The sequence below is a fragment of the Cyprinus carpio genome, chromosome B9 (assembly GCF_018340385.1).
Source record: "Cyprinus carpio isolate SPL01 chromosome B9, ASM1834038v1, whole genome shotgun sequence".
NCBI classification, from domain to species: Eukaryota; Metazoa; Chordata; class Actinopteri; order Cypriniformes; family Cyprinidae; genus Cyprinus; species Cyprinus carpio.
Window position 1 is genome coordinate 15,640,423 of NC_056605.1, and position 26,524 is coordinate 15,666,946.

At 35.7% G+C, this 26,524-nt stretch overlaps 1 protein-coding gene across 9 annotated transcripts in view; it reads left to right on the forward strand.

Annotated features, from left to right (window-relative positions):
* Positions 1-26,524, forward strand: part of stxbp5l (syntaxin binding protein 5L) — a 155,527-nt gene that overhangs the window by 104,530 nt on the left and 24,473 nt on the right. For 4 of the 9 annotated variants that reach the window (XM_042731146.1, XM_042731150.1, XM_042731148.1 and 1 more), the window contains exons 6-21: positions 552-615; positions 1,942-2,025; positions 4,228-4,351; positions 5,275-5,350; positions 5,949-6,106; positions 7,508-7,580; positions 8,899-9,046; positions 9,206-9,273; positions 10,886-10,926; positions 12,028-12,245; positions 12,588-12,754; positions 12,922-13,047; positions 14,604-14,755; positions 16,535-16,549; positions 16,738-16,806; positions 17,962-18,027. In XM_042731146.1, coding sequence (XP_042587080.1) covers positions 552-615; positions 1,942-2,025; positions 4,228-4,351; positions 5,275-5,350; positions 5,949-6,106; positions 7,508-7,580; positions 8,899-9,046; positions 9,206-9,273; positions 10,886-10,926; positions 12,028-12,245; positions 12,588-12,754; positions 12,922-13,047; positions 14,604-14,755; positions 16,535-16,549; positions 16,738-16,806; positions 17,962-18,027 — 1,649 coding nt within the window. The remainder of the gene's footprint in view (positions 1-551; positions 616-1,941; positions 2,026-4,227; positions 4,352-5,274; positions 5,351-5,948; positions 6,107-7,507; positions 7,581-8,898; positions 9,047-9,205; positions 9,274-10,885; positions 10,927-12,027; positions 12,246-12,587; positions 12,755-12,921; positions 13,048-14,603; positions 14,756-16,534; positions 16,550-16,737; positions 16,807-17,961; positions 18,028-26,524) is intronic. The other 5 variants (XM_042731149.1, XM_042731152.1, XM_042731154.1 and 2 more) reach the window with 2 other exon arrangements.

The window sequence follows — 26,524 nt, forward strand, 5'->3', positions numbered from 1 at the left end:
TGAAATACTACTGAAAAGAAGACCTTGTTGTGTCCAGTTCTGCTGAAAACACTTTCAGACCGTTCTAACATTTACCAGTAACATCTTGTCTGACAAAAGTCTTCTTCTTAATTTTATCTATTAATTCATTTATTTTTTGTTCAATTTAATGTTTGAACAGCAATACACCAATTTTCTGCTATGGCTAAAAGGTATAGATTACTGCAAAACCAGAGACATGATAATAAGTGCATTGACTTCTGTATTATTATTCCCCCATAAAATGATATAACGAACATTATGTTTTGACCTTGATGTATTTCCTGTTGAAACGGGATGTTTGTGCTCAGCATATCCAGAGGAGCTTATCCATTTTAGAATCAGCCAATAGAAGAAAAGGACTGTACAGTACATTGTACATGTGTGTATGTTGAAAGTTTGTTGAGTTTTTTAGCCTAAAGGTGACCTCAGAGTTAACAGACATGAACTATAATCCGCAAGCACAGATAATGTGTCATTTCCAACGCCCTGTTATCTTTTGAAGGATTTTTTTATTTTTCTCTCTTTCTCAGATCAACAAAGACACATCCAGGTCCTGTTGTTCATCTGAGTGACAGTCCAAAAGATGAGGGAAAGGTGAGGAATGCATTTCTTCTTTTGCTCATTTTCCCCCTGGAACCAATGGCTCATAACTTTTTAGAAACTAGTGAACACAAGTTTACCACTATGAAAAAAATAAAAAAACATTAGTGTTCCTTAGTGTGACTGCTGGAGTTCTTTATAAAAGGTACTTTGCATGCATTGGCACAGTTCTGATTCATTAACACTCATCAGGATACACACACACGCACACATACACTTGTTATGTGACCTGATGTTCACCCCGACTACTGGTGTTAACATCTTGCATCGAGGATGCATACTAAAAACATCTCTCACACTCTCACAAACACAGAGATTCACATTCATTTAAAGGAATAGTTCAGATGAAAAATTAACATTTCATCTTCATGTATACACCCTCATTTTGTTTTGACCTTGTATGCAGAGATGTTAGGCAGAAAGTCTGAATAGTTTTGCAGTGAAAATAGATAGCGATTTATACTTCATGCACTGTATATTAGGTCTTCAATAGGTCTTTTGGAGCTTAACAGTAACAGTATAAGGACATCCTGCCTAACGTGTTTTATATTTTCTGGAAGGAAGAAAGAACATAATATACAGGGTAGAATAGCATGGAGGTGAGGAATGAAATGTTCATTTTTGGGGGGATCTGTTTCTTTAAAGCGTTTCTCTAATCTGCTATCTCCAGGAGGAGGCATGGCATTTATGAGTGAGTATCGTGAAGTCGTCTTCCAGGACAAGAATGTTACATGCTGTTGTAGAAATGCTGTTGTAGTCACAGCAGGTCAGATGCATTATGGGAACTGATATGGACAGGCTTAGGGGACCAATAATGGAAGACAAAACAAAATATACTGTAGCAGAGACAAATATAAGAGGTAGAGACAGTCCAATGTCTGATTGATTTGAATTTGAATTAAAGGAAGAACTATTAGAATGTGATGAAATTGCAGTTTAATAAATTTATTTTCCTTTCATTCCAATTCAAATTCCAATTCAACTTATCGTAGTGTGTTGCCAGTTCAATTCAAATTCACACACATGAACTGAAAGGGAGCCAGTTTTTAAATTCACAATTTTTGCCCAACATCTGTGACAGAGAGAAGATTCCCAGGATGGAGCATGGGTCTGTTTTGATCAGCACTTGCTCCATCATGTCCAGTTAAATAATAAATGTGCCCAATCACCGGTGTGTCTGTTTTGTTCTGAACCAAAACAGCCAAAAGGCTCTTGACATTTGTAACACACACTCTTACCTCTGTTTCCACTATTTATTGCCATTCTGTTGGGATTTATAGACTCCTGTTTCTCTCTCTCTTCTGTGTGTGTGTTCCTCAGTTGTTGATAGGTTTTGAGAGCGGTACAATAGTTATGTGGGACTTGAGGGCCAAAAGAGCCGACTTCAGGATATACTATGATGAGGTGAGTGTTTGTCACTTATATTTCCTTACAAAGGTGACATTTATTTTTTGCATAAAGCTACTTATATATTATAATATATACACTATTGTTCAACAGTTTTGGGAGGGTATTTTTATTTATTTATGTATGTATTTATTCATTCATTTACTTTAATTTTGGGGGATAGAAGTCTCTTATGTGCACCAAGTCTGCATTTATTTAATGAAAATTCAGCAAATGCACTTTCGACTGTATTGAAATGGTGCTTTTTTAACATATCTTACAATGTAATTTAAAGCCTGTTATGACAAAGCTAAACTATTATATCTGATTCTTTAGAACTCATTCCATAATGTTGATTGTTGCTTGAGAAATGTATTATTTATTTTTATTATTAATGCTGAAAAAAGATGTGCTGCTTACAATGTTTGTGGAAAAGATTGCTGCTGGTTTATAAATATATAATTTTAGTTTTAATGAAGTGTATTCATTTATGTACATTTTTTTATCCTGAAAGAATTATTAATTTTTATTGTGTGAAGTGATTATGTATGAAAATACAGACATATATGTTTTATTTTCATGTTATTTCTTTGTCTCTGTGTGGGTGCACAGTCTCAATGTATGTGTGTGCATTTGTGACCCGAAAGCTCCAGTTTATCATCTTGTTATAATCCAGCCCTCAGCCAAAAACAAGACAAACAAAAATAAATTGGAGAAAGAACAAAATAAATAAATAAATAAATAAAACTAGGCTATATAAATAAAAAATGACGTCTTTCTGGCTCTCCATTGTCCAAGTAAATTTGCTCTTGGTACTAAACACTTGGCTCATCTGTTCATTTTTTCCCACACTGTTGCTGATTTACAACAACAATGAGCACAAGTCACTTTTCTGATTTAATTTCCCTCCTTGTGCCATGTGGATCTGTTTAGCATAATCACTGCTTGGCACACAACTTTATCTTCCTTCTGAAAGAGGAACTGCCTCCTGCAGCCAGCTGCTCGCATTCATCCTTCCAAAACATGTTTCAATCACAGCGCCCCTTGGCTCACAGCAGCACGCACAAAAACTCGCCCTTTTCTCCTTCCAACCCTTTACTGCGGGTTTCAATTCATTGACGGCGCCCTCTGATCATCTGTCAGCACCGCCTGTACGAGGCACCATCGCTCGGCAAGCGTTTGTCAGAGTGGGTAAATGGAAATGTCTAGGGGTCTGCTAATTGCTACTTTAGATGCCCGTCTGGTATGCACACGTGTGTGGAAAATACTTTTAATAGAAAGGACTTTGAATCAGAGAGTGAGGGAAGAGGAGAGATACTGGGAGCAAAAAGACATGATGGAATGAGTAGCACGACACAAAGGGATGTGTTTGTTTGTGTTGAAAGAAATAGGAATAGATCTGGAAAGGTACAAAAATCTCTTTCCCTCACATTCATTTCAACAAATAGACTGAACACAGAACAACCACTATCATGATATTAGCACTATCATGACTATTTAGATTAAATTTTAGCGGACATTTTGGCATGTCTTTGAATAATATAGAACATCAGCATCAAACACTTTCATACACACGCCTAACAAACATCAAATAAATCTGACGCTGATATCATTTCACTTATTATTTATTGTGTGACATTAGTGAGTAGATGAGGGGAGATCAGGCTGCTTTGATGGTGGAGTAATTACTGATATCGGATTATTGACTCTCAGATGGATGAAGGTCTGAGAGAGAGAGAGAGAGAGAGAGGAAGAGAGAGGGAGAGGGAGAGACTTTCACAAGCAGGAACTATTAGTCATGTCTTCAGTTCTCTGATTTCTCTAATTTCCGGAGCTAAATTGACCATACACACATGTGACAGGCAGCATCTCTGAATTTATTTTTTCCTCTTTCTCTTTTTTTAATGTTACATCTATCTATCTATCTATCTATCTATCTATCTATCTATCTATCTATCTATCTATCTATCTATCTATCTATCTATCTATCTATCTATCTATCTATCTATCTATCTATCTATCTATCTATCTATCTATCTATCTATCTGTCTATCTGTCTGTCTGTCTGTCTGTCTGTCATTGATAGTATATCTAGTTTATATACAGAAAATCTTCTGATTTAACATTATAATACAAATGAGCTGTGTTATGATCTGGCCATCATTTAAAATGTTGATTGATGTAGTTCTGATTGCTTCTCTTCTGGTGTCTCTCTGTCAGGCCATTCACTCAGTAAGCTGGCATCATGAGGGGCGGCAGTTCATGTGCAGTCATTCTGACGGCAGTCTGAGCATGTGGAATCTGAGAAACACAGCCAAACCTTTTCAAGTCACCTTCCCTCATGGTGGGTACACACATATGTATGGACTTTTTTCACATATTAATAATAATTAGTGAAAATTAGTTGTGAGATTAAGGGATGTAAAATATGGTCATGCAGAACAAGGCATTAATATACTAGTACCAAAAGTACTAATAAACAGTCAATATGCTAGTAATATGCATGCCAATAAGCAACTAGTCAACAGTGAGAATTGGTGCCACATTTTTGACATTTTTACTTTAAGCCTCTCAAAAATTGCAGTATTACTTTTAATTGAATAAAGTTTAAACATGTTTATTATGAATTAAATGTATTCTAGTCATGCTCTGTATGAATTGTATTTTTAATGTTTTATAAAGAAATTGACAGGCTTGGACAAATAAAAAGGCATTGAGCCCTCATTACCATATGATATGGTATTTTTTAAGCGTTTAAATCAGACGAATAATCACAGTTGCAGTTTCCTATCATATAATATGTGATATTTTAACTTGCCATAGACTTAATCATAGGCCCCAAAAGGGAGGTTTTGTCAGTCTTACTTAACTTCAAGGGCTAAATTTTACACCAAAGTATAGCTAAGTAAACCCACACACAGTTTAAGACCCCTTCAGCCACGACTCACCATCTATTAGTGAAATATGACTCTGACGTAGTCGGCAAACACACCATGTTTGTTTATTATGGAGTATGATTCAGTATGTGGGTTCACAGTGTGTGTGTGTGTGTGCGTGTGCAAGTTTGATTTGACAGGAATAAGTGATTCACTCTCAATCTTTTGTGGATGAATATGTTTGGGGTCCTGGCCTTCAGTTCAGTGGTTATATAAAGATGAACACACTCACACTGGGAAAAGTAGTTTCTTAATCAGAAAGTTCTGGACTTAAACATGAGAAAGGTTAAGGTGAAAAAGTGAGAACTCACCATTTAGTCTCTTTTTTCAGGTAAGACTCAGAGAGATGGTAGAAAAGAGTCATGTAAACCCATTCTCAAGGTCGAATACAAGACCTCCAGAAACAGGTAAGAGATCACACAAAAATCCCAAACAGACCAATATGTAGCTGATGAATTTTGGGAAACGCAGACTTGAGTGCTGTGGATGAATTTAATCCTCCTATTTGCTTGCGACAGATGTGTCCAAGTTCCACTCGAGAACCATTACTGCTGTTTTATCTTGTCACCAAACAATTAAAGTTTACTGCCTGTTTTTATAAAGCCTGTTTTCCTTGGGAGATGAGCAGCAAAACATAATTTGAAGAAACGTACATTTTTGATTGCTTGTTTGCTTGCCTTTTTCCCCAATGCTGTGTTCAAAGAAGTGGTCATGAGTGGCCGCCTCAGATTTAATGATATTTTAGATTAGCTTGGCTGTAATATTGTTTTCCCCCTTTTGTTTCTTCCTATTTGCATAGGGAGTATTTCAGGGTTGTGAAAATAGGCCTACTTTAAATTGAAACAATACTTTCAATGTGTTGAGGGGACGTTCAACGTAAAAACGAAGCATAAAACTTGCCTTCTAATAAGATATAAGCTTTTGGTTCTTGACATGTTAAAGAAGGAAATACAGACAAACAAATGTGGTTTTCAGTTAACATTCTTTTTATTTTCCATCTTCCAGTAGTGAAGCATTTGTTATCTTCTCCGGGGGTCTTTCGTATGATAAGGCAGGACGGAGACCAACCCTAACCATCATGCATGGCAAAGCCATCATAGTCTTAGAGATGGACTATCCAATAGTGGACTTCCTAGTGCTCTGTGAGACGCCTTATCTCAACGGTAAGTGTACTGAACAGGTCAGTTCTGTCTCCTGCTCTCTTCCATATCATTAGTGTTGATTTTGGTGGGACATTTAATTGGATTGAGTAAAATCAAGTTTTTGTTCTTCTTCTCAATGTAGACTCAATTACTGATGTTAACAGAGAGTGGAAAGGATATTAAGCAACTGTTTTCTGTATTGATAGTAATAAGAAATAAGACAAATCTGCTTTGTCATTACAGGAATAAATTACATTTTAAAATATATTAAAACAGGTAATGGCTATTTTTTAACTTAATATTTCATAATATTACAGATTTTACTGTATTTTCTTCAGTCTGGGTGAGTATAAAAGACGTAAAAAACCAGTACATTTGAATGGTACTATAGTGCATTGGGAATCAATTACACAAAAACTTTTGAAACATCCAACCTGAAGGAACAAGTCATTTGTGAATCTGACATCAGTAAGGTGAAATGCTACACAGGAACTGATTCTGAATGCTTTGAGAAGTGACAGCTTCAGCTCTGTTCAGTCAAGGGGAAAGAGTGTATCGCTATATCTGTCATTTTCTCTTGAGAAAAGCAGAGACAGACAAAGCCCTGTCAAGCACATGTACACACATGCACAGAATTTGTTACACAGAATACAACAGCAAACAGACGGCAAACATCCAGCAAATGTAAAGTGATCAATTGTTAGACATTTTAATCTTCCTTTCTCCCTATCAACTCTCTGCTTGGTTGTTCATTCTAATCAGTGCATATACAGTACATGGCCCTGCATCTTCATCACCTGTATGGTTTCCATGAAAGAGAATAATGGATTCTGCTGTGTCTTCAGAGCATAATTGTTACACACAAACACAGAGAAGATAATTAATGCCTTCGTCCCCTTGGTTTCAAGATGTCACCTTGTCATCAGTTTTCCTCACAAAGCTTAAAGCTGAAGTGTGTAATTTCTGCACCACCAGAATAAAGACATTTAGAAAAATAATGAGCTTTAAGAGGTTTTTTTTTTTTTTTTTTTTTTTTTTTTTGAACATTCAATTAATCTTCTACTGATCAGACAAGCAGACAAACACTTTTTGGGGCTGGTCAGGATGCTCAAATAAAAACAAAAATTCAAACACATGGTTGTATCTCAGTATTACAGAGCTGTTTCACACAAAAATTAAAATTTGGTAATTGTGTATTCAACTTGTAAGACTTTCTTCAGTGCAACACAAATATTCAGAATATATTAATCTTCAAAAATGTCAGTGTATTTTGTCCTTACAATGAAAGTCAGTGGGGTCAAATGTTGTAGTTTCAAACTTCTCCTTTAAATTAAGTAAAATCCATACATCTATGTTTTTGTACTCACTTTGTCTTGAGTTCATAGATGATTATTGGTTGAGATGTTGTGTTTGTGTTGACAGAGGTCCAGGAGCCATATGCGGTGGCGGTTCTGCTGGAGAAAGATTTTCTTGTGGTCGATCTAACCCAGAGCAAGTGAGCAATCTCTTCTTCAGCATCTCTTTCTGTTTCCACTGTCATACTCACACACTTTATGGCTGAATGATGTAACTCAGTGTGATGTACTCCAACAACAACTCACACTAGTACTTCCACCAGAGGCAACATCGCTCAACACCCTATAAATTTTGTGCCTGTGTGTGTGTGTGCCTGTTACTTTTGAAGATGCTTTGTTGAAAAGGGTTTAAATCTGAGAGAGTGTGTGTGTGTCTTTATTTACTTATTTATTTATTTATTTATTTCTGTTCTTTATTTGTTAAGAGTAAATATCATTGGATTTGTCACTCATAAACATCTGTCAAATTAGTAATTATTAAGAACCGGAGCCAAGGTCAGCCTGACTCTCTTTGACTCTCTCTCTCTCTCTCTCTCTCTCTCTCTCTCACACACACACACACACACACACACACACACACACGAACTGGCTGTTTGTCACTCTTTTAAGTATTGCTCCTGCCATAGAGATTTTTGCCAGTTTGACATCAGATGTTTTCTTTGCTTTAAGGCCATTTCTTTACAAGGACTCACTGAAGGAACAAACAAACTGCTGTACTCAAACCCTCTCAGAACCAGACAGTCATCCATACATTCCATTTAGCTTGACCTTTAAAGTGTACTTTAGTTTAGTTTGATGTTCTTTAAAAACATTATTTAGTAAAATAAGCTTATATAGTAAAAGCAATAAGTCACTCAAGGCTGCAATGTATTGTATGTTACAAAGATTTAATACAGGCACTCTCAAAAATGTGGTAAAATCACACACAACCTTGTGCTTATTACTTTTATTTCAGCAATAGCAATATGGTAAAGGCACGTTTATTAAGAATAAAAATAACAGTAGCACTTACAATTTATTATTATGATTACATTCTAAATTATTATTAATTCTTCTGATAGATAATATAGTTCAATTGCATAAATGTGGGCCAGTGGCATCAATACAGTACTCATGGGTATCAGTACCTGGTAGCCCACTTAGAGTCGCCCACAGAGCACGTTCTATAAATAGCCTCAGTTTCTTTTATCATAATAATGCTCATTCTTAATTATTTCAAACAGCCCTCTAGCACTTTTATCCCTTCTGGTTGCTCTCACTTATAGGAAGGTTGGAGACACCTGCTTTATGCTGGTTATGGTCGCCTGTAGCAACATAATGCACTTATATATGGATTTCAGTGGATGTACGGTCACGAATGTGTGTGTATATAGGCTATTTTATGAGAATTGTGAGTCAAAATCTTCTGTGTTTCATAAATGCCTGTTATTTATTTTGAAGTCTCTCTCTCTCCTGTAGCTTTCCTATCTTTGAGAACCCCTACCCCATGGACATCCATGAGTCTCCAGTCACGTGCACGGCTTACTTTGCCGACTGTCCCCCTGACATCATACCCGTGCTTTACTCCATAGGAGCTAAACACAAAAAGACCGGCTACAGCCACAAGGTTTGTCAAAGTTCTTAGCTAATCTAAAAATATTTGGAGTTTCTCTATGACCCAAATTGCAGCTTTTAATTTGAAATGCTTAGTGACACTTATCATCTATTTTGCATAGCAGTTGAGTGTTTTAGAAAACTTTTTATGTGTTTATGTGTTTGTGTTCAGGAGTGGCCGCTCAGTGGTGGCACATGGACGGTGGGTTCGCAGACATATCCAGAGATTATCATCACAGGGTAAGTCATAATTTGTTGCTAAATGCTCAGAAACAAGGCTGAATGTTTCTATCAATTATTTACGGTATTACATGCTTAAGTTGCAGCTTAGAATAAACTTCAGGTTCATGTTCAAGTTTGGGGTTGGTCAAATTTTTCAATGTTTTTGAAAGAGGTTCAAACACGTACTGAGGTCAAAAACAGTAAAGTAAAACAGTCATACTGTGAAGGTGTTTTTTTTTTTTTTTACACTTTAAAGAAAGTTTTCTATTTTAATATATTTTAAAAAGTAATTTGTTCCTGTAATGGCAAAGCTGAATTTTAGGCCATTATTTTAGTCTTAATATCACATGATCATTCAGAATTCATTCTAATATACTGATTTGGTGCTAAAGAGACAGTTGTGCTGTTTTTTTTTTTTTTTTTTTTTTTTTTTTTTGTGGAAAACTTTGCTATTTTGTTCATGATTCTTTGATTAATAGAAAATTCGAAAGAACAGCATTTATTAGAGATTTTAGAGTTTATATTATTTAACAAAACATGTTCAAATAATTTTCTGTTTATTACATATTATATTTACATGAATTTGGTTATTAGACATTGGAAGAATAAGCTTTTTTAGCATTTCACATAAGCATCAAGTTGAGTAAAATGTCTGCTTTTTTTTGTCTGAAACTGAATATGTGGATGGCTCAGCTGTCCCAGAGTAACACACTTCATTTTCTCACTTGGATGATTGTGCATTTATCACATTGTCGCTCACAGCAGTATTGACAGGTACAAGGAAAAATATTGGGTGTAAAAACTGAATGTCACACTTGTTGCCAAATCTCCACTGAATGATTTTTAGATATAATACATTAATGGGTGTTTCTTTAAATATGGGCACCTTTTACCCAAATTACTAAATAAACTCTCTTAATAAATCTCTTAAAATAACTTTTAAACTTAATTTCCACACTTGCTCTAGTCATGTTTCATGCATGAATATCACAGTATCATTTACAACATGTCACATGATGTTGTTATGATGTCATATGTTTATGTAATCTAAAGGCTTCTTATGAAAATTAGTCAAATGCTTCTTACAGTATGTGTGAAATTAGTAGAATTAAATTAGTAATACAATGTGCTTGCTTTTCTTGTACCTCATTTTTTAAAGCATAGAGTTTAAGTTTAACTTTAGTTGCTTTAGAAGGGTTGTAGTGCAGGTAAAAAAAAAAAAAAAAAACGCCCACACAAGGTGGCGCTTCCTACCTTAAATTGTTTCATGCCCCTGCCTCAAAAAGTGAAACTTTCCACCCACATTGGGATGTCATTTATAGTATTTTTATTTGCTTTAAAACTCTGGATTGATTTTGTTTTTGTTCTGAAGCATGCATTGATTCCGTTTGTTTTCACTTGAAGTCAATAATGACTAAAATGTGCCTTTCTGCTTGACTCATTGGTAAATGTATCGCACTTCTCCGCTTTAATTCAATAACACTATTGACCCTGCGTGTTGTTCTCTCTGCCTCTTTTGCCCTCCTGTTTCCATAGCTGTCATTGCTTGCTTTCTTTTAAGCGGTTTAGCACACACACTCATTGGCTCATACGATCGCTCTTTGTCCTTCCTCTTTGTTGTCCCCTTCAGACATGCAGACGGATCAATAAAGTTTTGGGATGCCACGGCGAGTAAGTGTCTTTGCTTTGACAAGCATTTTCCCCCTTTCAGCCTCATGCTTTTTCCATCTCACTTTTTCTTACTGCTGCCTTGATTTAGAAGAACCATTCCTCATTTCTCATTTCATTCTTTACAACTCAAACCAAACAATATATAATACCAAATATGTGCTGGTTTCACAACCATGGGCATTACTTAAAGGGATATTCCAGGTTCAGTGCAAGTTAAATTCAGCCGACAGCATTTGTGGCGTAATGTTAACAATCAATTAATTTCTTGTTTTCTAATGAATAATGGTGAGGAACTTACAGTGCATACAATTTTATAAAAACATTTACATTAATTCTTGTATTAAAACGTTGTATTCCACATGACATCAAAAACTGAAACTATTTACTTTGTTAGCACTAGTATTGAGGTGAACATTTTTACAAAGTTAATCTACTAAAAAAAAACATTGTTTTAGTAATTTGAATCAAAATCTGAAAATTTGCTTTGACTCTGGAGTGGAGTTTTTTTCTCTGGTGATGTCAGTTATTCTTATAGAATTTGAACAATTATTAAAACCTTATTGTTACTGTTATTAGTCGTTGGGCTTTAAAGGGATAGTTCACCAAAAAATTTAAATTCTGTCATTAATTACTCACTCTCGTATCGTTCCAAACCTGTAAGACATTTGTTCATTTTCGGGACACAAATTAAGATATTTTTGATGAAATCTGGGAGCTTTCTGACCCTGCATATACAGAAACGCAACTGACACGTTCAAGGCCCAGAAAGGTAGTAAAAACATCATTAAAATAGTCCATGTGACATCTATGGTTCAACTGTAATTTCAAGAAGCTATGAGAATACATTTTCTTCACAAAATAAATAAATTAATAAATAAGAAATAACATCTTCATTCAAAAATTTATTTTCTTACATGTCATTTTTTTGACACACTAATCTTTATGGTAATCATCATTATACTACTAAGTGCTTTCGACTGAGCTTAACTTGTACTAAACACAGAATATTTCCTTTAAAGCACTGTTTCTGTTTAAACACCTTGTGCATCACATTCATTATGTAATAAGATGTGATGTGGTGATAACCTTCATCTCTGTCAGTCACACTGCAGATGTTGTATAAGCTCAAGACGTCAAAGGTGTTTGAAAAGCCTAAGAGTGGAGATGTGGGACGCAGCGCTGAGCTTGTGGAGGAAGACCCCTACGCCATTCAGATGATCAACTGGTGCCCGCAGAGCCGTATCTTTTGTGTAGTCGGCATCAGCGCCCACGTCATCCTGTACCGCTTCAGCAAACATGACGCCAACACCACCATCACGGTGAGTGTGCTCTTAAAGTGATAGTTCACCCCAAAATTCAATCAACATTTCTTACTTGCATGTTGTTCCAAATGCAAAAACCTCTATAGCCTTCTGTGTAACACAAGAGAAGATATTTTAAAGAATGTTTTGTCCATACAATAAAGGTAAGTGGGATCCAAAACAACATTGAATGCCATTGACTTTTCTTGAATGGACAAAAAAAAACACTTTTGTCTTTTGTGTTCAGCAGCAGAAAGAATCTCATTTTGAGTGAACTGTTCTTTTAAGGGGAACCTTTAAGAGTTTGAGTACATGCTATAGATTTGATGGATTACCTTTGTGTTGCATTTGTGTGTGTAGTCCCTAGTAGTCCGACTTCAGTGTGAGATGGAGGACGTCATCTCTCCGTCGGATACAGAGAACACTCCATGTTTTTCGGACCCCAGCGGTCTCTCGCCCCAACCTCAGCCTCCAAGTCCCCGCAGCAACACGCCGGACAGTGTGCGGGACAGCAATCCTTGCCTGAAGTGAGACTATGCAGCAGTTGCTCAGTTTTAATGTTTTCCTATGTAAGACTTGATAAGATTAGCTTGCTTACTAAATCATTCTACATAGAGAGTACAGTATTAGGTCAATAAAGTGTAACAGTCAAAATAGATTCCACATGTACTGAATCTGAATACTGTGGTCACAGGGTTAAAGATCGTATGATCCGAATGCCTCCTGGGTACCAGGCGGAGCTGGTGGTTCAGTTATTATGGGTCGATGGAGAACCACCACAACAAATCACCAGCTTGGATTTAAACTCTGCCTACGGACTGTAAGTGGCCCTTCCTCTTTTATATCATCTATTTTATTCAGCCAATAGAATTCTTACTTTTTCCTCTAATTTAATATTCTATTTTCGATTTTGCTTTGAAAATAAATACTATAGTATTTTACTATACAGTACCATAGTAATACCAAGGTTTTGTGGATTTATTTACAATGGTATATGAGCATGGGTCAGCACTTTATTATAGGGACCAATTCTCACTATTAACTAGTTGCTTATTAGCATGCCTATTATTAACATATTGGCTGTTTAAAGCACATATTCTGTATGACCATATTCTACATCCCTGATTAACAAGTACCTTACTAACTATTAATAAGCAGCAAATTAGGAGTTTATTGAAGCAAAAGTCACAGTTAATGGTTTGTTAATGGCAAGAACTGTACCTTAAAATAATGTGTAACTGAGGATGGTAATCACACATCAGTGCTTCCATGTTTAATGTAATTGATTTTGTCATCATAAAAACTCCAGACTCATGTGTCCAGCTGTTATTCCAGCTTGCAGGGTCTTTGATTTTGATTAAAGTGGTAAAACTCTAATTATAATTTGGCCTTCTTTTGAATCTTTCACTTGTTGTCATCCTGTTTTGATTCAGTCACAACCACGTGCAATCTTAATCACTAAAGCGTTTTTACAAGCAAAGGTTGCCATGGTGATGTCTGGCTACATTGGTCAGAAAGACTTTGAATTAATTTGAATTCAGTTCTGCAGATTATATATCACTGCACACCCAGTGTCATACAGTCTGCATTTGTGTATGCGTGTCTTGTGAATTGTTTGTTCATGACTGGACCCACAGTGTGGGATTTACCAGTAATTAATGGAACATTTTAAAATCAGTCTCATTTTACATACCCCTTGTAGAACCTGTTGGATGTTTAGCATTCTAGACAACATAAATTATATTCATGTGTTTGTTTGGTCAGAAATACTGTAAAAACATTTTTATAACATTTTGAAACATTATTATAATGTATAAATGTATAATTACTAAAAACTGTTGAATAACTGTTTCCTGTAATATATTTTAAAGTTGATTTTTTTCAAGTGCTAAGATGGTTCTGAAGCCGGTTGGACGCCGGATGAGAAGTGTCACATCTCGCTGCGCTTTTGGTCTGGTCCGTCTCGTCTCGTCCATCTTTACATTGTTTTGAGTTGTTGCTAGGCGCCGCAGACAGTGTGCTATGCATTGTCCTATCTGTTTTGTCAAACATTTCCTCAGGCCAGTGCTAAAAATAAAGAAATAAATAAAAATAAAAATAATTAAATAAATGCAATTCATTTTTACTATCCCACTTTAAAAATACAAACAAAATTAATAAAAGAAAAAATATAAACATTGTAAAGATTTATCAAGGTAAATGTAATCTGAGCAAACCTGTATGCTACATTCAATAATCATATTATATTTAGACATAACTGTGATCATTAGAAATATTGTTAGTCATAACTGGACTTTATGATGGGTTTTTGTATATCTGACACTTCTAATATGAAACACAGATGTGTATGATCAGTGAGTGTGTGTGTTTGTGCAGGTTGGCTCTAGGTAACTGTAATGGTTTGGCAGTGGTGGATTACCTGCAGAAAACCGTTCTGCTGTGTATGAGCACACTGGAGCTGTACGGATCGGCAGACCCTTTCCAGCGACTAACACGCTCTCCTCGCAAAAACCGACAGTCCACATCAGGTACACATGCTCTATGTGTATCAGAATCCCACAAATGTTCAAATACAGTGTGTTTCTTTGTAACAAAGCTGTAAAATACATTCCAGCTGTGAACACACATGTCACTGACATACATCTACAAACATGCTCAGCATTTCAACTATCAAAACCAAACTTTGCAAATCTCAGGGCTGTCTAACTTCTGTCCTTGCCTGTAAATATTCTGTCTCTTGTCTATTTAACACACACACACAGTCCCTCTCTTTAACTGCATGGGACAGACTGCATTCCTGGTTGCCTTCTCTGCATGTCGTCTGTTGTATCTCTGTTGCTGTTGGTCTTTGCCTGAGCACGACACCTAACAGAGAACACAACGTAACCTGCCATACGGACTCGCTGTTACTAATCCAGCACAGATCTTGCTCCACCTGCCCTCCTCTCTCCTCCTACCCTGACTGCTCACGCACATACACACTCACACGGACCATCCAGAGAAAGGAGATGTCATAAGTAAAAGCTGAAGATGAAGATCTGTTTTCATAGAGCTTAATCAAAAGGAAGCTGTGGGGAGGCAGCCATGCTGGCTCCTCACTTCAAAGTGGTCGCTCTCCCTCCTCTTGTTCAGGCAGCCATATCTTTAGAAACTGAGAGGCTTTGAGCCGACATGGAGATGCAGAGGTGGGCAGAAAGGTTGTTCGGTGCGGTCGAAGAGTGATTTTGATCCGTAGCTTATGTAAGCTCTCAAAAAAGAGAGTGAACATCTTAACGCTCACCCACACACTCAGACCAGTGTGTATAAAGAGACTGTTTTGTACTGCTCTGTCTGTTTTCCAGTTCGATGAAAGGAGCAGAAGTCCCACTCAGTTTTTATTCTATCATTGATTACATTCTTTAGTCATTCTCTTTATATATGGTGGGATCCAAAATGCTGATTTGCTGCTCAAAAAGCTTTTCAGCGTTGAAATGTATACTTTCAGAATTTTTGGATGAATAGTGTTTTTAAGCATTTATTTGAGAAAAATGTATTTGTTCTTAATTTTGATGCAATCAATCAATCAATCAATCAATCAATCAATCAATCAATCAATCACTGACCCCAAACTTTTGAATGGTAGTGTAAATATATTTAAATTTATGTACACCTACATGAGTTAAAGACGTATTTGTGGCCAATAAATTATTGGACCCTTTTGGTTCATGACATAAATTAATCATGGCTGATTGAGAATTGGTCATAATACGCTTATTTGATTAGGGAAAAAATAAATAAATAAATAAACAATAGTGCTGAAAGTATTTGTGTTTAGTTATAAAAAATTCTTTAAAATCTAAAAAAAATGTTTATCTCCAAGTTTGAAATACATTTTGAAACCAACAACTTCAGTCTGGTCACAGACTTTTGGACCCCACTGTATCAGCAGTGCTGCAGTTTGCATTGTGTGTGCAGCAACATAAAACTAAATTGCTTACCTTACAATCAACAAAATGCAACATTGTGATGCAGCAACTTTCCGCCTGCTGTCAGATGCTCACACTCAGTTTAGATAGGGTATCCATCAGCAAAATGAATCCATAATACTAATACTTATGCATATAAATACATCTTCACATAAACACTTTAAGATAGACACTGAAGAGAGAAGTAATTTCTATTTATGTTAATATTTATGTTTGTTTTGTTGTTGTTGTTTTTTTTTTTGTACAATTTCTGTGCCACCTTCTGTGGTGGCTGTTGATCTTGAAAGGTTTTTACTTATGTTTAGTTCTGTTTTCTACCTTATTTTTTGTTTTCGTTATTAGTAAAAAAAGCAAAAGGTTAGGATTCATTTTCCTATTTTCATTCCTTCATTTTCTCCCTCAGTACACTGGGTCTTGCTCGGATTGCAGTCACATGCGTTTTGTCACTCTGAGCCTATTTTGTTCTTCTCTCCTCCTGTTTTCCTCCTTTGCTCCATGTCTCCTCTCGTGGGTGGCGGTGCTGGGGCATGGGGGCGCTGTTGCAGACTTTTGCATGCGCGGCCTGTCTAACTTTTATTCCGATTCAAAGAAACGGATCCGTACTTCCTACCAGAGTAAGTCATGTCTACAGTGAAACGCCGATAGGGGCAACACAACAGCAAGGAGGCAAAGCACAGACAATGGGATGTCATTTATCAAAATGTGTTATTTTGATGAAGTTTACAAAAGGTGGAATTACCATACCATATTACACTCAGTGCAACATTATTTATAGTAATACAATTAATTGTTACAGAATATCACATATTCAGAATTTGCATACATCGAAACATCCAATTACAACCTTTGATTGTCTCCTTGCAAAGTGTTTTATTGATTTGTGCCAAAGGTTTGTGTAATGAACCAATCACAAATGACCACATTCTCACAATGTATAAAAAAAATGACACGACATGACATGACTTATCCATTTAAACAAAAAAAAATATATAACTTTATATATAACATATATAAAAGTCAATGTAAAAATACCAATTTAAGTCAACATTGCTAAAAAAAAGAAGCTTTTCAAAAAAAAAAAAAAAAAGTGACTTGTGATTTTATATACAGTAGAACATTTTTTTTTTTATCTGAAATGTGTCTTTTAATCATGATGGCCCAAAAATGCAATGTTTTTTTTTTTTACTCTGCCAAAATAATTAATCTCGTTTGTGAAAATGAGGCTTTCACTGCATTCATGTATATGACCATAATAATAAGGTTATTGTTATTATTTAATAATAAGATTAGCTAAGCATGTACTTTGCAGATAAACTTTAGTTCACACACACACACTTTCAAAATTATGATATTTCTGCAGTGCAGGCCTTATCATGTTTTTACCGTCATGCCTTGAGTAACGATGCAATTTTTGTCTCTCCTGCATGCACACACATGCATGAAATTGTTGTTGGTATTGGTGCACATGCTTGATTCTGGAGTTCTGAATATACCCTACAGTGGTTGAACAGCTCATATTCACAACTGAAAGAACATAAATGCTATAAAGGCTATAAATGTACCGCACATGCCTAGTTAGAAGTTTAAAAACTCTGTTATTAAGATGTCTATACATCTTCCTTGCATCGCTCCAGGATCATGATAGTGTCTCAGACCACATTGTTTGTCCTGGTGATATGATGCATGCAAATGTGTTTGGTGGTCATGGAACCCGGAGATTATTGTCATCTTCTTCCTCTTACTGTGCCTTCCATGTTCCTCCATGGCAGGCCTTACGGAGCTTTCTGATAATCAGGTGTCTTTGGACCTAGAGAGGAGCAAGTCACCCACCTCAGGTAACCATACCCACTCATGACCGCACACACCTATGATAATCTCACCACCTCTGATAATCAAGCATACGTCTATACTTCTATCTTTGACAGCCACACCCATGCTTGACCACACCCACTTAATATAGCCACACCAATCATGACCAAGACGATCTCAAATAGCATTACCACCTTTGATAATCACACCTACTCCTACTTCTGATAGCCACACACATGACTGGCCATACCCACCTCTGATAATTACACCTAATTCTACCTTTGATAGCCACATACATTATTGGTCACAGTTACTAAATATAGCCACACCCTCTAATGACCACGTCCACATCAAACATATCACACCTAGGGTGTGTTCCAATTTGCATACTTATTCTATGCCTTTTTGTAGTATACACCTCTCTTTGCCTCACCACCTCTGATAATCACACTTACACTTACTTTTTATAGCCACACCCACAACTGGTCACACACTCTTAATATAGCCACACCCACTCATGACCTAGTTCTGATAGCCATATCCATGTCTAGCCACACCTATAATAACCCCAATATAACCACACCCATCTCTAATAGCCACACCCCACATGAAACAGTAGCAGCTTTCAAACTGAAATTGCAAATTGAAAATACGCCACGAAAGTACGTGTAAATTTTACAAAAAATCTCATATATATATATTGCAATGAGGTGGTTTTTCAGGCAAGTCGAAAAGGTAATATACCTCAAAACTGCAATGGAATCTCCACACTGCTTTGCTAAAGATACACATCTATGGCTCCTTCAATTAAAAATAATGGCTAGTGCAGTGACTGCGACATACATTAACCTCCCAACATTGGCTGTCATGACTTTTTGCAAGAGGAAAAAATAGTGTTTAAGTTGCATAACATCGGTTAATGGAAACACTGTCATTTCACAATAGTTTTTATCAACATTTATAAAATATTGCAAAGATTTTGCGCAAACGTAATGGAAATGCACCTAATGATGGGGGAGTGTATAAAAAACCTGTTTGATAAAAGTCATCATTTTTGAAATTCCACTTGTGGTGCAAATGTCAAACAATTCAGCTTTATCGACAAATCATTAAAATATCGACACTCACAAAAACCTTCAAATCTTCATCAAACCAGCAGTTTTCATCTTTTTCTTTTCTGTCCTCTTTTCAGCTTCCCCACAGCACAGGTCTTCAGTCCCTGGAGGCTTTTTTCTTCCGCTCTCTTAACTCTAATGTCTTTGTTCCTTCTTTAAAGTCATCATAACCTGTGTAGAATTTTTATGAGGATATGATAATGTTTACAAAGCTCTACTCAATGTTTGCATCGCCTCAGTGGGATGAACATGATGACAACAACAGTGCTTGTCCTTGAGGATCTTAATAGAGCTCTTAATTTAGAAGAATTATTTCAGTAAAGCTTTGATTTCTCAAGGGAATAAATATTGCATTGTGTCTTTTAAGTTATTGTTTGAAATATCAGAGGCACATTTTGTGTGGTGTCCCAAGAATACAAAATTTGTTGTCTGTTTTTCTCTCTCTCTCTTCACTCTCATGTCTCAGTGCATTTGAAGCCTCTGCTTGCTTTCCCAGTTCCCAGCTCAGCAGGCTGCCTGAAAGATGGAAGTCACTTGGGAAGGCGAGCTGAGCTGTAGCCTGACATTAGTAGTTTGAGAGAAAGAAAGGAGACATGAGATTCACTTCTGAAATGTGGCTGTGTATCAAGCATTTGAGGGAATAATTCACCAAAAAGTGAAAATTAGCAAAACTATATAAATTTATTTCTTCTGTGGAATACAGAAAAGTTGATGTATTGAAGAATGCTCATTTTCATACAACAGTGACAGAATTGTCAAATCTGGGTGAACAGTTATTTTAAGATCTCAAGCATGTATTGAAGCACAGGAGTCACATGTGTGTGATTTTCTCTAGAATGTTCTGTGGTAAAGAGCTGGCTGTCAGAACAGTATCCTTTGTGTGTTTTCTTCTTTGGGATTTGTTGTGTTGGCTTCAGGCTGCTGAGTAATTCAGATGTGTTTTTATTTGGAAGCAGCTATTATAACAGGAGTGGGGAAATGGCCTTCTACAATTGGCTGGGGAATTCAGCCAAAAATTGGACTGAGATTCTGGGCATCAGCCACTGAAGCATAAAAAGAGAGTTTGAAGGACTATAGAGAAAATATAAATAATGATGAGGAAGGAGAATACTAATACATTATTTGTTTGTGTTTACTTATGTATTTCATTGCACTTATGTTTAAATGAATTATGCATTTTTTATATAGCACTTTATTGTGTATTGCTGCACACCCAAAGCGCGTTACAATCATGTGGGCGGGGGTGGGGGGGTCTCTCCTCAACAACCACCAGTGTGCAGCCTCCACCTGAATGATATGACTGCAGCCACAGTACAACAATGTCAGAGCGCTCACCACACACCAGCTACAGGTGGAGAGGAGAGAGAGATAGAGCCAATCAAGTGGATGGGGATTATTAGGAGGCCATGCTTGACAAGGGCCAGTAGAGCGAATTTGGACAGGATGTTTGGTGTTTGATAAATGTGCCTGGGTGTTTCATAAAAAAGAAAAAAAAGAACACTAGTCAGTTGTATAGCAATGTCGAACAGCTGTCATACGGGACATGATAATTAGGGGTGGAATGCTACACAGATGTCACTGTTTGGTACGTACCTCGGTTCAGGGGGTCACAGTTCAATACGATTTTAGTTATAAAAGGATGTCACGATTTAGGTTCTACTATGCTCGGTTTCTTTTCATTTATTTTGAATAGATAGTAGAACAAAATACAATTTTTTCCATCTAGATATGAAAAATACAAAATATTATTACATTATGTTAAATATATATAATCCACAGTACTTATATACATACAAGGAATAAATTCTTGAAAAATATTTGATTTAGTTTACAGATAAACAAAGGAAAAACAGTGCAACACGTAACATAGCCTATATACGCTAAGTTTCAGTTCATTTTGTGACATTTGTTCACAGAAAGGAAATTTAAATGGCAGAAAGCAACATTCTATTTGTTTTCTTTATTTTACAAAAGCACAATGTTTTGTTTTCATTGTGGGTGTACACAAATAAAAGCAGACCTTTACACAGTGATGCATTATTAATAAGAAAATAAGTGTTTAAAGTTGATTCTGCTGGTATAAGGAAAAATTTGAAGCACAAAAACACAAAAAACACATCAGTTCCAGCATCGCTAACTTGACAGTACAGTTGGTATTTTTTCAAAATAAAATACAGTAAACCAAACATCAGCGCGCCCACCTCTGTGTCACTGTTAGAACTGAAGTACAAAGCCTACAATTTACATAATAAATAATAGTTTAGCACTCAGATACGTTTCATCACAAATATGGATATATTATGGAATATTTGGATTTTCAGAGTCAGCACATGGTCACTATCTAGTAGGCTTTGTTTTCAAGTGTGCAACTCATGGCATTCTGTGTTCTTCTGCTGGCGGCCAGTTATCAAACAGCGTTTCATTGCTGGAGTGGTGGAATTACACCATTAAGGTACTGTCATAATTTTACATAATTTTAGATTCAAACAATATTGAATTTATTATTATTTAACTTTGCATAGATCATAGTTTGTAAAATAAAATAATAATATAAAAAAACAATAAAATCTGTTTATGAAAGGCATTTCAAAATATAATTAGCAAGATTTTTTTTTTTTTTTTTTTTTAAATACTGGACATAAAAGTGCCCATCGTTGAAGAAGCAATAAAACATGCAGGGATCAGGAATCCAGGTCCTTTATTAACTTTGTGCCTTACCACAGATGAAAGGATGTTATTTGCATATCACTCTGTTGTGCTACATTCACAGGAAAATTTTTGAACCTTGAGATGATGGAAATTGGCTACGTCAAATAAATGTTTGATGGCACTGTTGTTATTTGACCTTTTTTATTTGTTAATACTTCTGTCTCAGCTTTTAGATGTGTGCTTTTGAAAGTAACATTAAGCCAGAATAGATGAATAATGAATGGACTCAATGTCGCGCGGGTGTCTCTGGCGCTGTTTTCATGCGTTTGCTCAGGGGCACAAACCCTTTACCATTACAAACACTTCCTGTGCTAACATCACCTCAGTTGACATAAATAACACTCTGCTTTAGCTGCTAATGTATTAACTTGATCTGAAAAAGGTTGATTTTTACATCATCATCTCATCTTATTTCTTGGCACTTATTCATACAGTATCATCTCTGACCTCAAGCAAACCTCTCTGGTTTTCAGTCTGCCCTGCTCTCCATCAAGTCCAGCAATTGTGCTGCACTCCACTTTGAAGTTCTCATAAGTGTTATCTCTCTCTGTCTAGTTGACTAGTTGTTGTTGTTTGTTGTTTGTGCGGGTGTTGTTTTTGTCAGCAGGGTGAGATGGGTTGCTGTTGACCCTGTTGATTGTGGCACATTGCCAGGTGGTTAATAAGCTGAAATGTCAGCCATCGACTGTGACCAGCAAATATATTTTTTTGAAAAAGATTATTTTGGAATGAAAGGGAAAAATGGGAGCAAAAGAAAGGGGATATGAAAGAACAGAAAGCGGTAATTTGTTTTCCATTTTTCTGATGAGCTTATTGTACTTGTCTAACCTGCAGAAATGAGTGTGCATTAAATCCCTTCTACAGCACAAAAGCTTTACTTAATGTGTCATATCGTCATGAAATATTCAAAACATTTTCTTCTGATAAAAGATTACCTTTGTAGTAACATTTTCAGTCTTAACTCTGTTATTGCAGTATTCTGGAATTTGGTAGACTGTTTCCAGCTCTTTATTAGCTGGTCTAATTTGGTAATTTAGGCGGTTAAGCTGTTTTTCATACAGGGTATCTGTAGCTAATCTCCAGCTATAAGTTAGCTATATGTTCCAAACCACAGATACTACACTGTATTAAAAGAAAGAAAGAAAGAAAGAAAGAAAGAAAGAAAGAAAGAAAGAAAGAAAGAAAGAAAGAAAGAAAGAAAGAAAGAATATACAGTTAATTAATATGAGGGATTTTTTTGCCCCTGTATATTGAATTTTGCATTTCATTGGATTGTATCAGTAAATGGAATCAAATGATTATATGGCATAAAATGACCTGTACATTTTCTGTATTTTATTTTTTGTTTTAGTTCATTTTTACAGTACATTTTAACTTCAACTTGAATGCTGCAGTAGATAAATGGCACAGAAATTACATTTAGGGAAATAATGTTACTAATGTTTTAAATATAAAGTAAAAACCAGTCTCTTAAGCTCACCAAGACTTATTTAATCAAACATACATTTAAAACATTAATTTATTTTTAGGACTTTTTGATAGATAGAAAATTTGATCAATTTAATGCACCATTGTTGAGTAAAAGAATTGATTTCTTGCCATAATAATAATAATAAATTACCTTCTGTGGCATTTATATTTTGCCTTTTTGTAACCAATGTAACAGTATTCTGTTACATCAGTTGGAAAAGTTGGTGGGTATTCAGGGTGTCGCCCTGCAGTGGTTGGCCTCTTATCTTAAAGACAGAACCTTCTCAGTGAGCATTGGGAAATTTTCTTGTTTGTCGGCTCCTTTGTCATGCGGTGTGCCCCAAGGGTCCATTTTAGGCCCTCTTCTTTTTTCACTTTACATGCTTTTTTAAGAAATATAAGATTTCATACCACTGCTATGCTGATGATACACAGTTCTATCTTACATCAAAACTGACAGCAGTGATTCTTTGGATGTGCTCTATGACTGTTTTGAGGAGATAAAATGTTGAATAGCTAATAATTTTTTGCAACTAAACGAAAGCAAAAGCGAAATACTGATTTTAGGCCACTCTAGGACTTCATCTGTTTTTAATTTATGGTCTTTCTCTGCCAATGTTCAAACCCATGTAAGAAATCTTGGGGTTACATTTGATTCATTACTCAACTTTGAGAAACAAATTAGCACAGCGGTAAAGGGCAGCTTCTTCCATCTGAGATCAATTGCTAAACTGAAACCCCCAAAAGATCTGGAGACTGTTATCCATGCTTTCATAACATCACACCTGGATTACTATAATTCCCTTTACTGTGGCCTGCCTCAAACAGTGATTTCTCATCTGCAAATTGTCCAAAATGCTGCAGCGAGGCATCTTACTGGAACAAAAAAGAGAAATCACATTACTCCAATTTTAGCACCTTTACATTGGCTCCCTGTGAAGTTTAGAATTGATTTTAAAATAGCTGTCTTTGTGTACAAGGCTTTATCTGGTCTTGCACCAAAATACATCAGTGACCTTCTGATTCCTTACTCTCCTCAAAGAGCACTTCGGTCTAGTAATCAGCTTCTCTTAACCGTCCCACATTGTTGCTGAAAAACCAAGGGTGGTCGGGCTTTTTCAGCTGCAGCTCCTAAACTTTGGAATAGTGTGCCTGTAAATGTGAGACTTCCTCCTTCACTAGCCAGTTTTAGGTGTGTTCTTAAATCTGATTTGTTTTCTCTGGCATTTGATTAATATCAGTTTAAGGTTTTGATGTCATTTTGCTCTGATTCTATTTTAATGTGTTTATTTTTTCTTTTTTCATATAATGCATGTTTCAAATTATGCTTTTTATATATTGTGTTTTGTTGTATAGCTCTTTAGCGCAACTCTGTTGCTTTTAAATGTGCTATAGAAATTAATTTTGATGACTTTTTAGACTGGAAAGAGCATTTAATTCACTTTTCATTAAAAATTAATAAAACCCTGTTTTTAGATACCAGCTGTGCTGTCACCTTTTACTTTAACTTTTATCTGTTATCAAGTAAAGTCAAAGCACAAGTCAATGTAATGTAAGCTGATGCTGCAGCACAGATGGGTGAAATAATGTGGGCAGTCCTGAGTCCATATTGGCATAAAATGGCAAGAAACAGTATTTAAATGAGAGCAAAATAAAGCTTTTAGACAGAAGGATTTCAGATTCCAGAAAAGACTGAGGAAGGCCATTATCATTAAAGCAGTATAACCAGGAGTCCTGCGATACACTTGTTAGTCTCTCACAACACAGTTCTCTCATCTTTACCCTCAGCAGTTTGGCCTCAAATCTCACAGCAATCATGATTAGTACGGTCAGGTCGACACCTGCAGTGATTTGTGAGTCTTATGAATTCATCTTGTCTGATAAGGTTAAATGCAGTGAGAATCTCCACCATTCTGTGTGTGCTGAAATGTCCTCAGTATAAAAAAGAAAGAAAGAAAGAAAGAAAGAAAGAAAGAAAGAAAGGAAGAAAGAAAGAAAGAAAGAAAGAAAGAAAGAAAGAAAGAAAGAAAGAAAGAAAGAAAGAAAGAAAGAAAATTATGTCAGCTGAAATTTTTTTTTTAAAAAAAATCTGGCTTTTCTAATAAATGCACATTAAACAAAGGTCAATGCAATGGCATGCCTAAGATTTCTCAAATGCTCTTTGTACAAATCACTTAACAGATTCAAAATCATGTTAACATCCAAAAGTTACTTTAATAAAAACTATGAAGAGGCATGTAAGCATTTAAGCACCATAAGCGTTTAATTACCATCAGCTAGACCAGCCTAAATTATATATAAAAAATAATATGAAGAGTTTGGTTCCAAAAAGCTATAAATCCATTTTGATTAATTTGAGTAAAAATGTGTTTTCTTTACCAAGAAAGTAGCAAGATGAAAAAAACTATTTTCTGTTTCAAACTTTCACATAGCATCTTTAGGTTATAATAACATTAAAAATTAAAATCCGGATTTTGATTTTCAAAGATTTATTATAAAATTGTATTATTTTTTCCCAAAATGCAATAAATCCATGATACTTTTTTTTTCTCTCAAAATACAATAAATCCAATGAATCAATATGAAAGTTATTTTTCCTATTGAAACTGTTGAAAATACACAACATAGTAAGTTGATCCACGTATGACAGCCTCTGGACTTGGTTAATACTAATCTTATATACAGGCACTGGACTAAAAATACATTCATCAGTCATTGCTTCCAAAATGAATTCAACGGGTCATCTTGTTAATGCTATAAATTAATTACAGCAATAAAATAAAGCTTCATCATGAACAAGAACACGAACAACAATATCACATTAGACCGCAGAAATTCAAAAATAACATTTCCCTTACATTTAACATCCAAAAGTGCTCCGATCTTTGCCATGTTACATTCATTTAGTTGACTAGTGCTATGTGCTGTATTAACAAAAACATAAATGCCATTAATACTAACACTAACACTGACAAGCTATGCAATATCGCGTTCATAATCAAATGCGATTCATCTAATGAACGCGATATTGCGTAGCTTGTCAGTGATCTACGGCTCTGTGTATTAAATGCATCTAAATAATTTCCATCTGAAAGCATGTGATGGAGATTTACCGGTATGATTAATCACAGAATCGGCTTTACTGATGAGATGCGCATGACAATCACATGCGATTTATCGTGCAGCCCTTGTTTGTTGAGCACAAAGTACAAAGTAGATGAGTAAAACT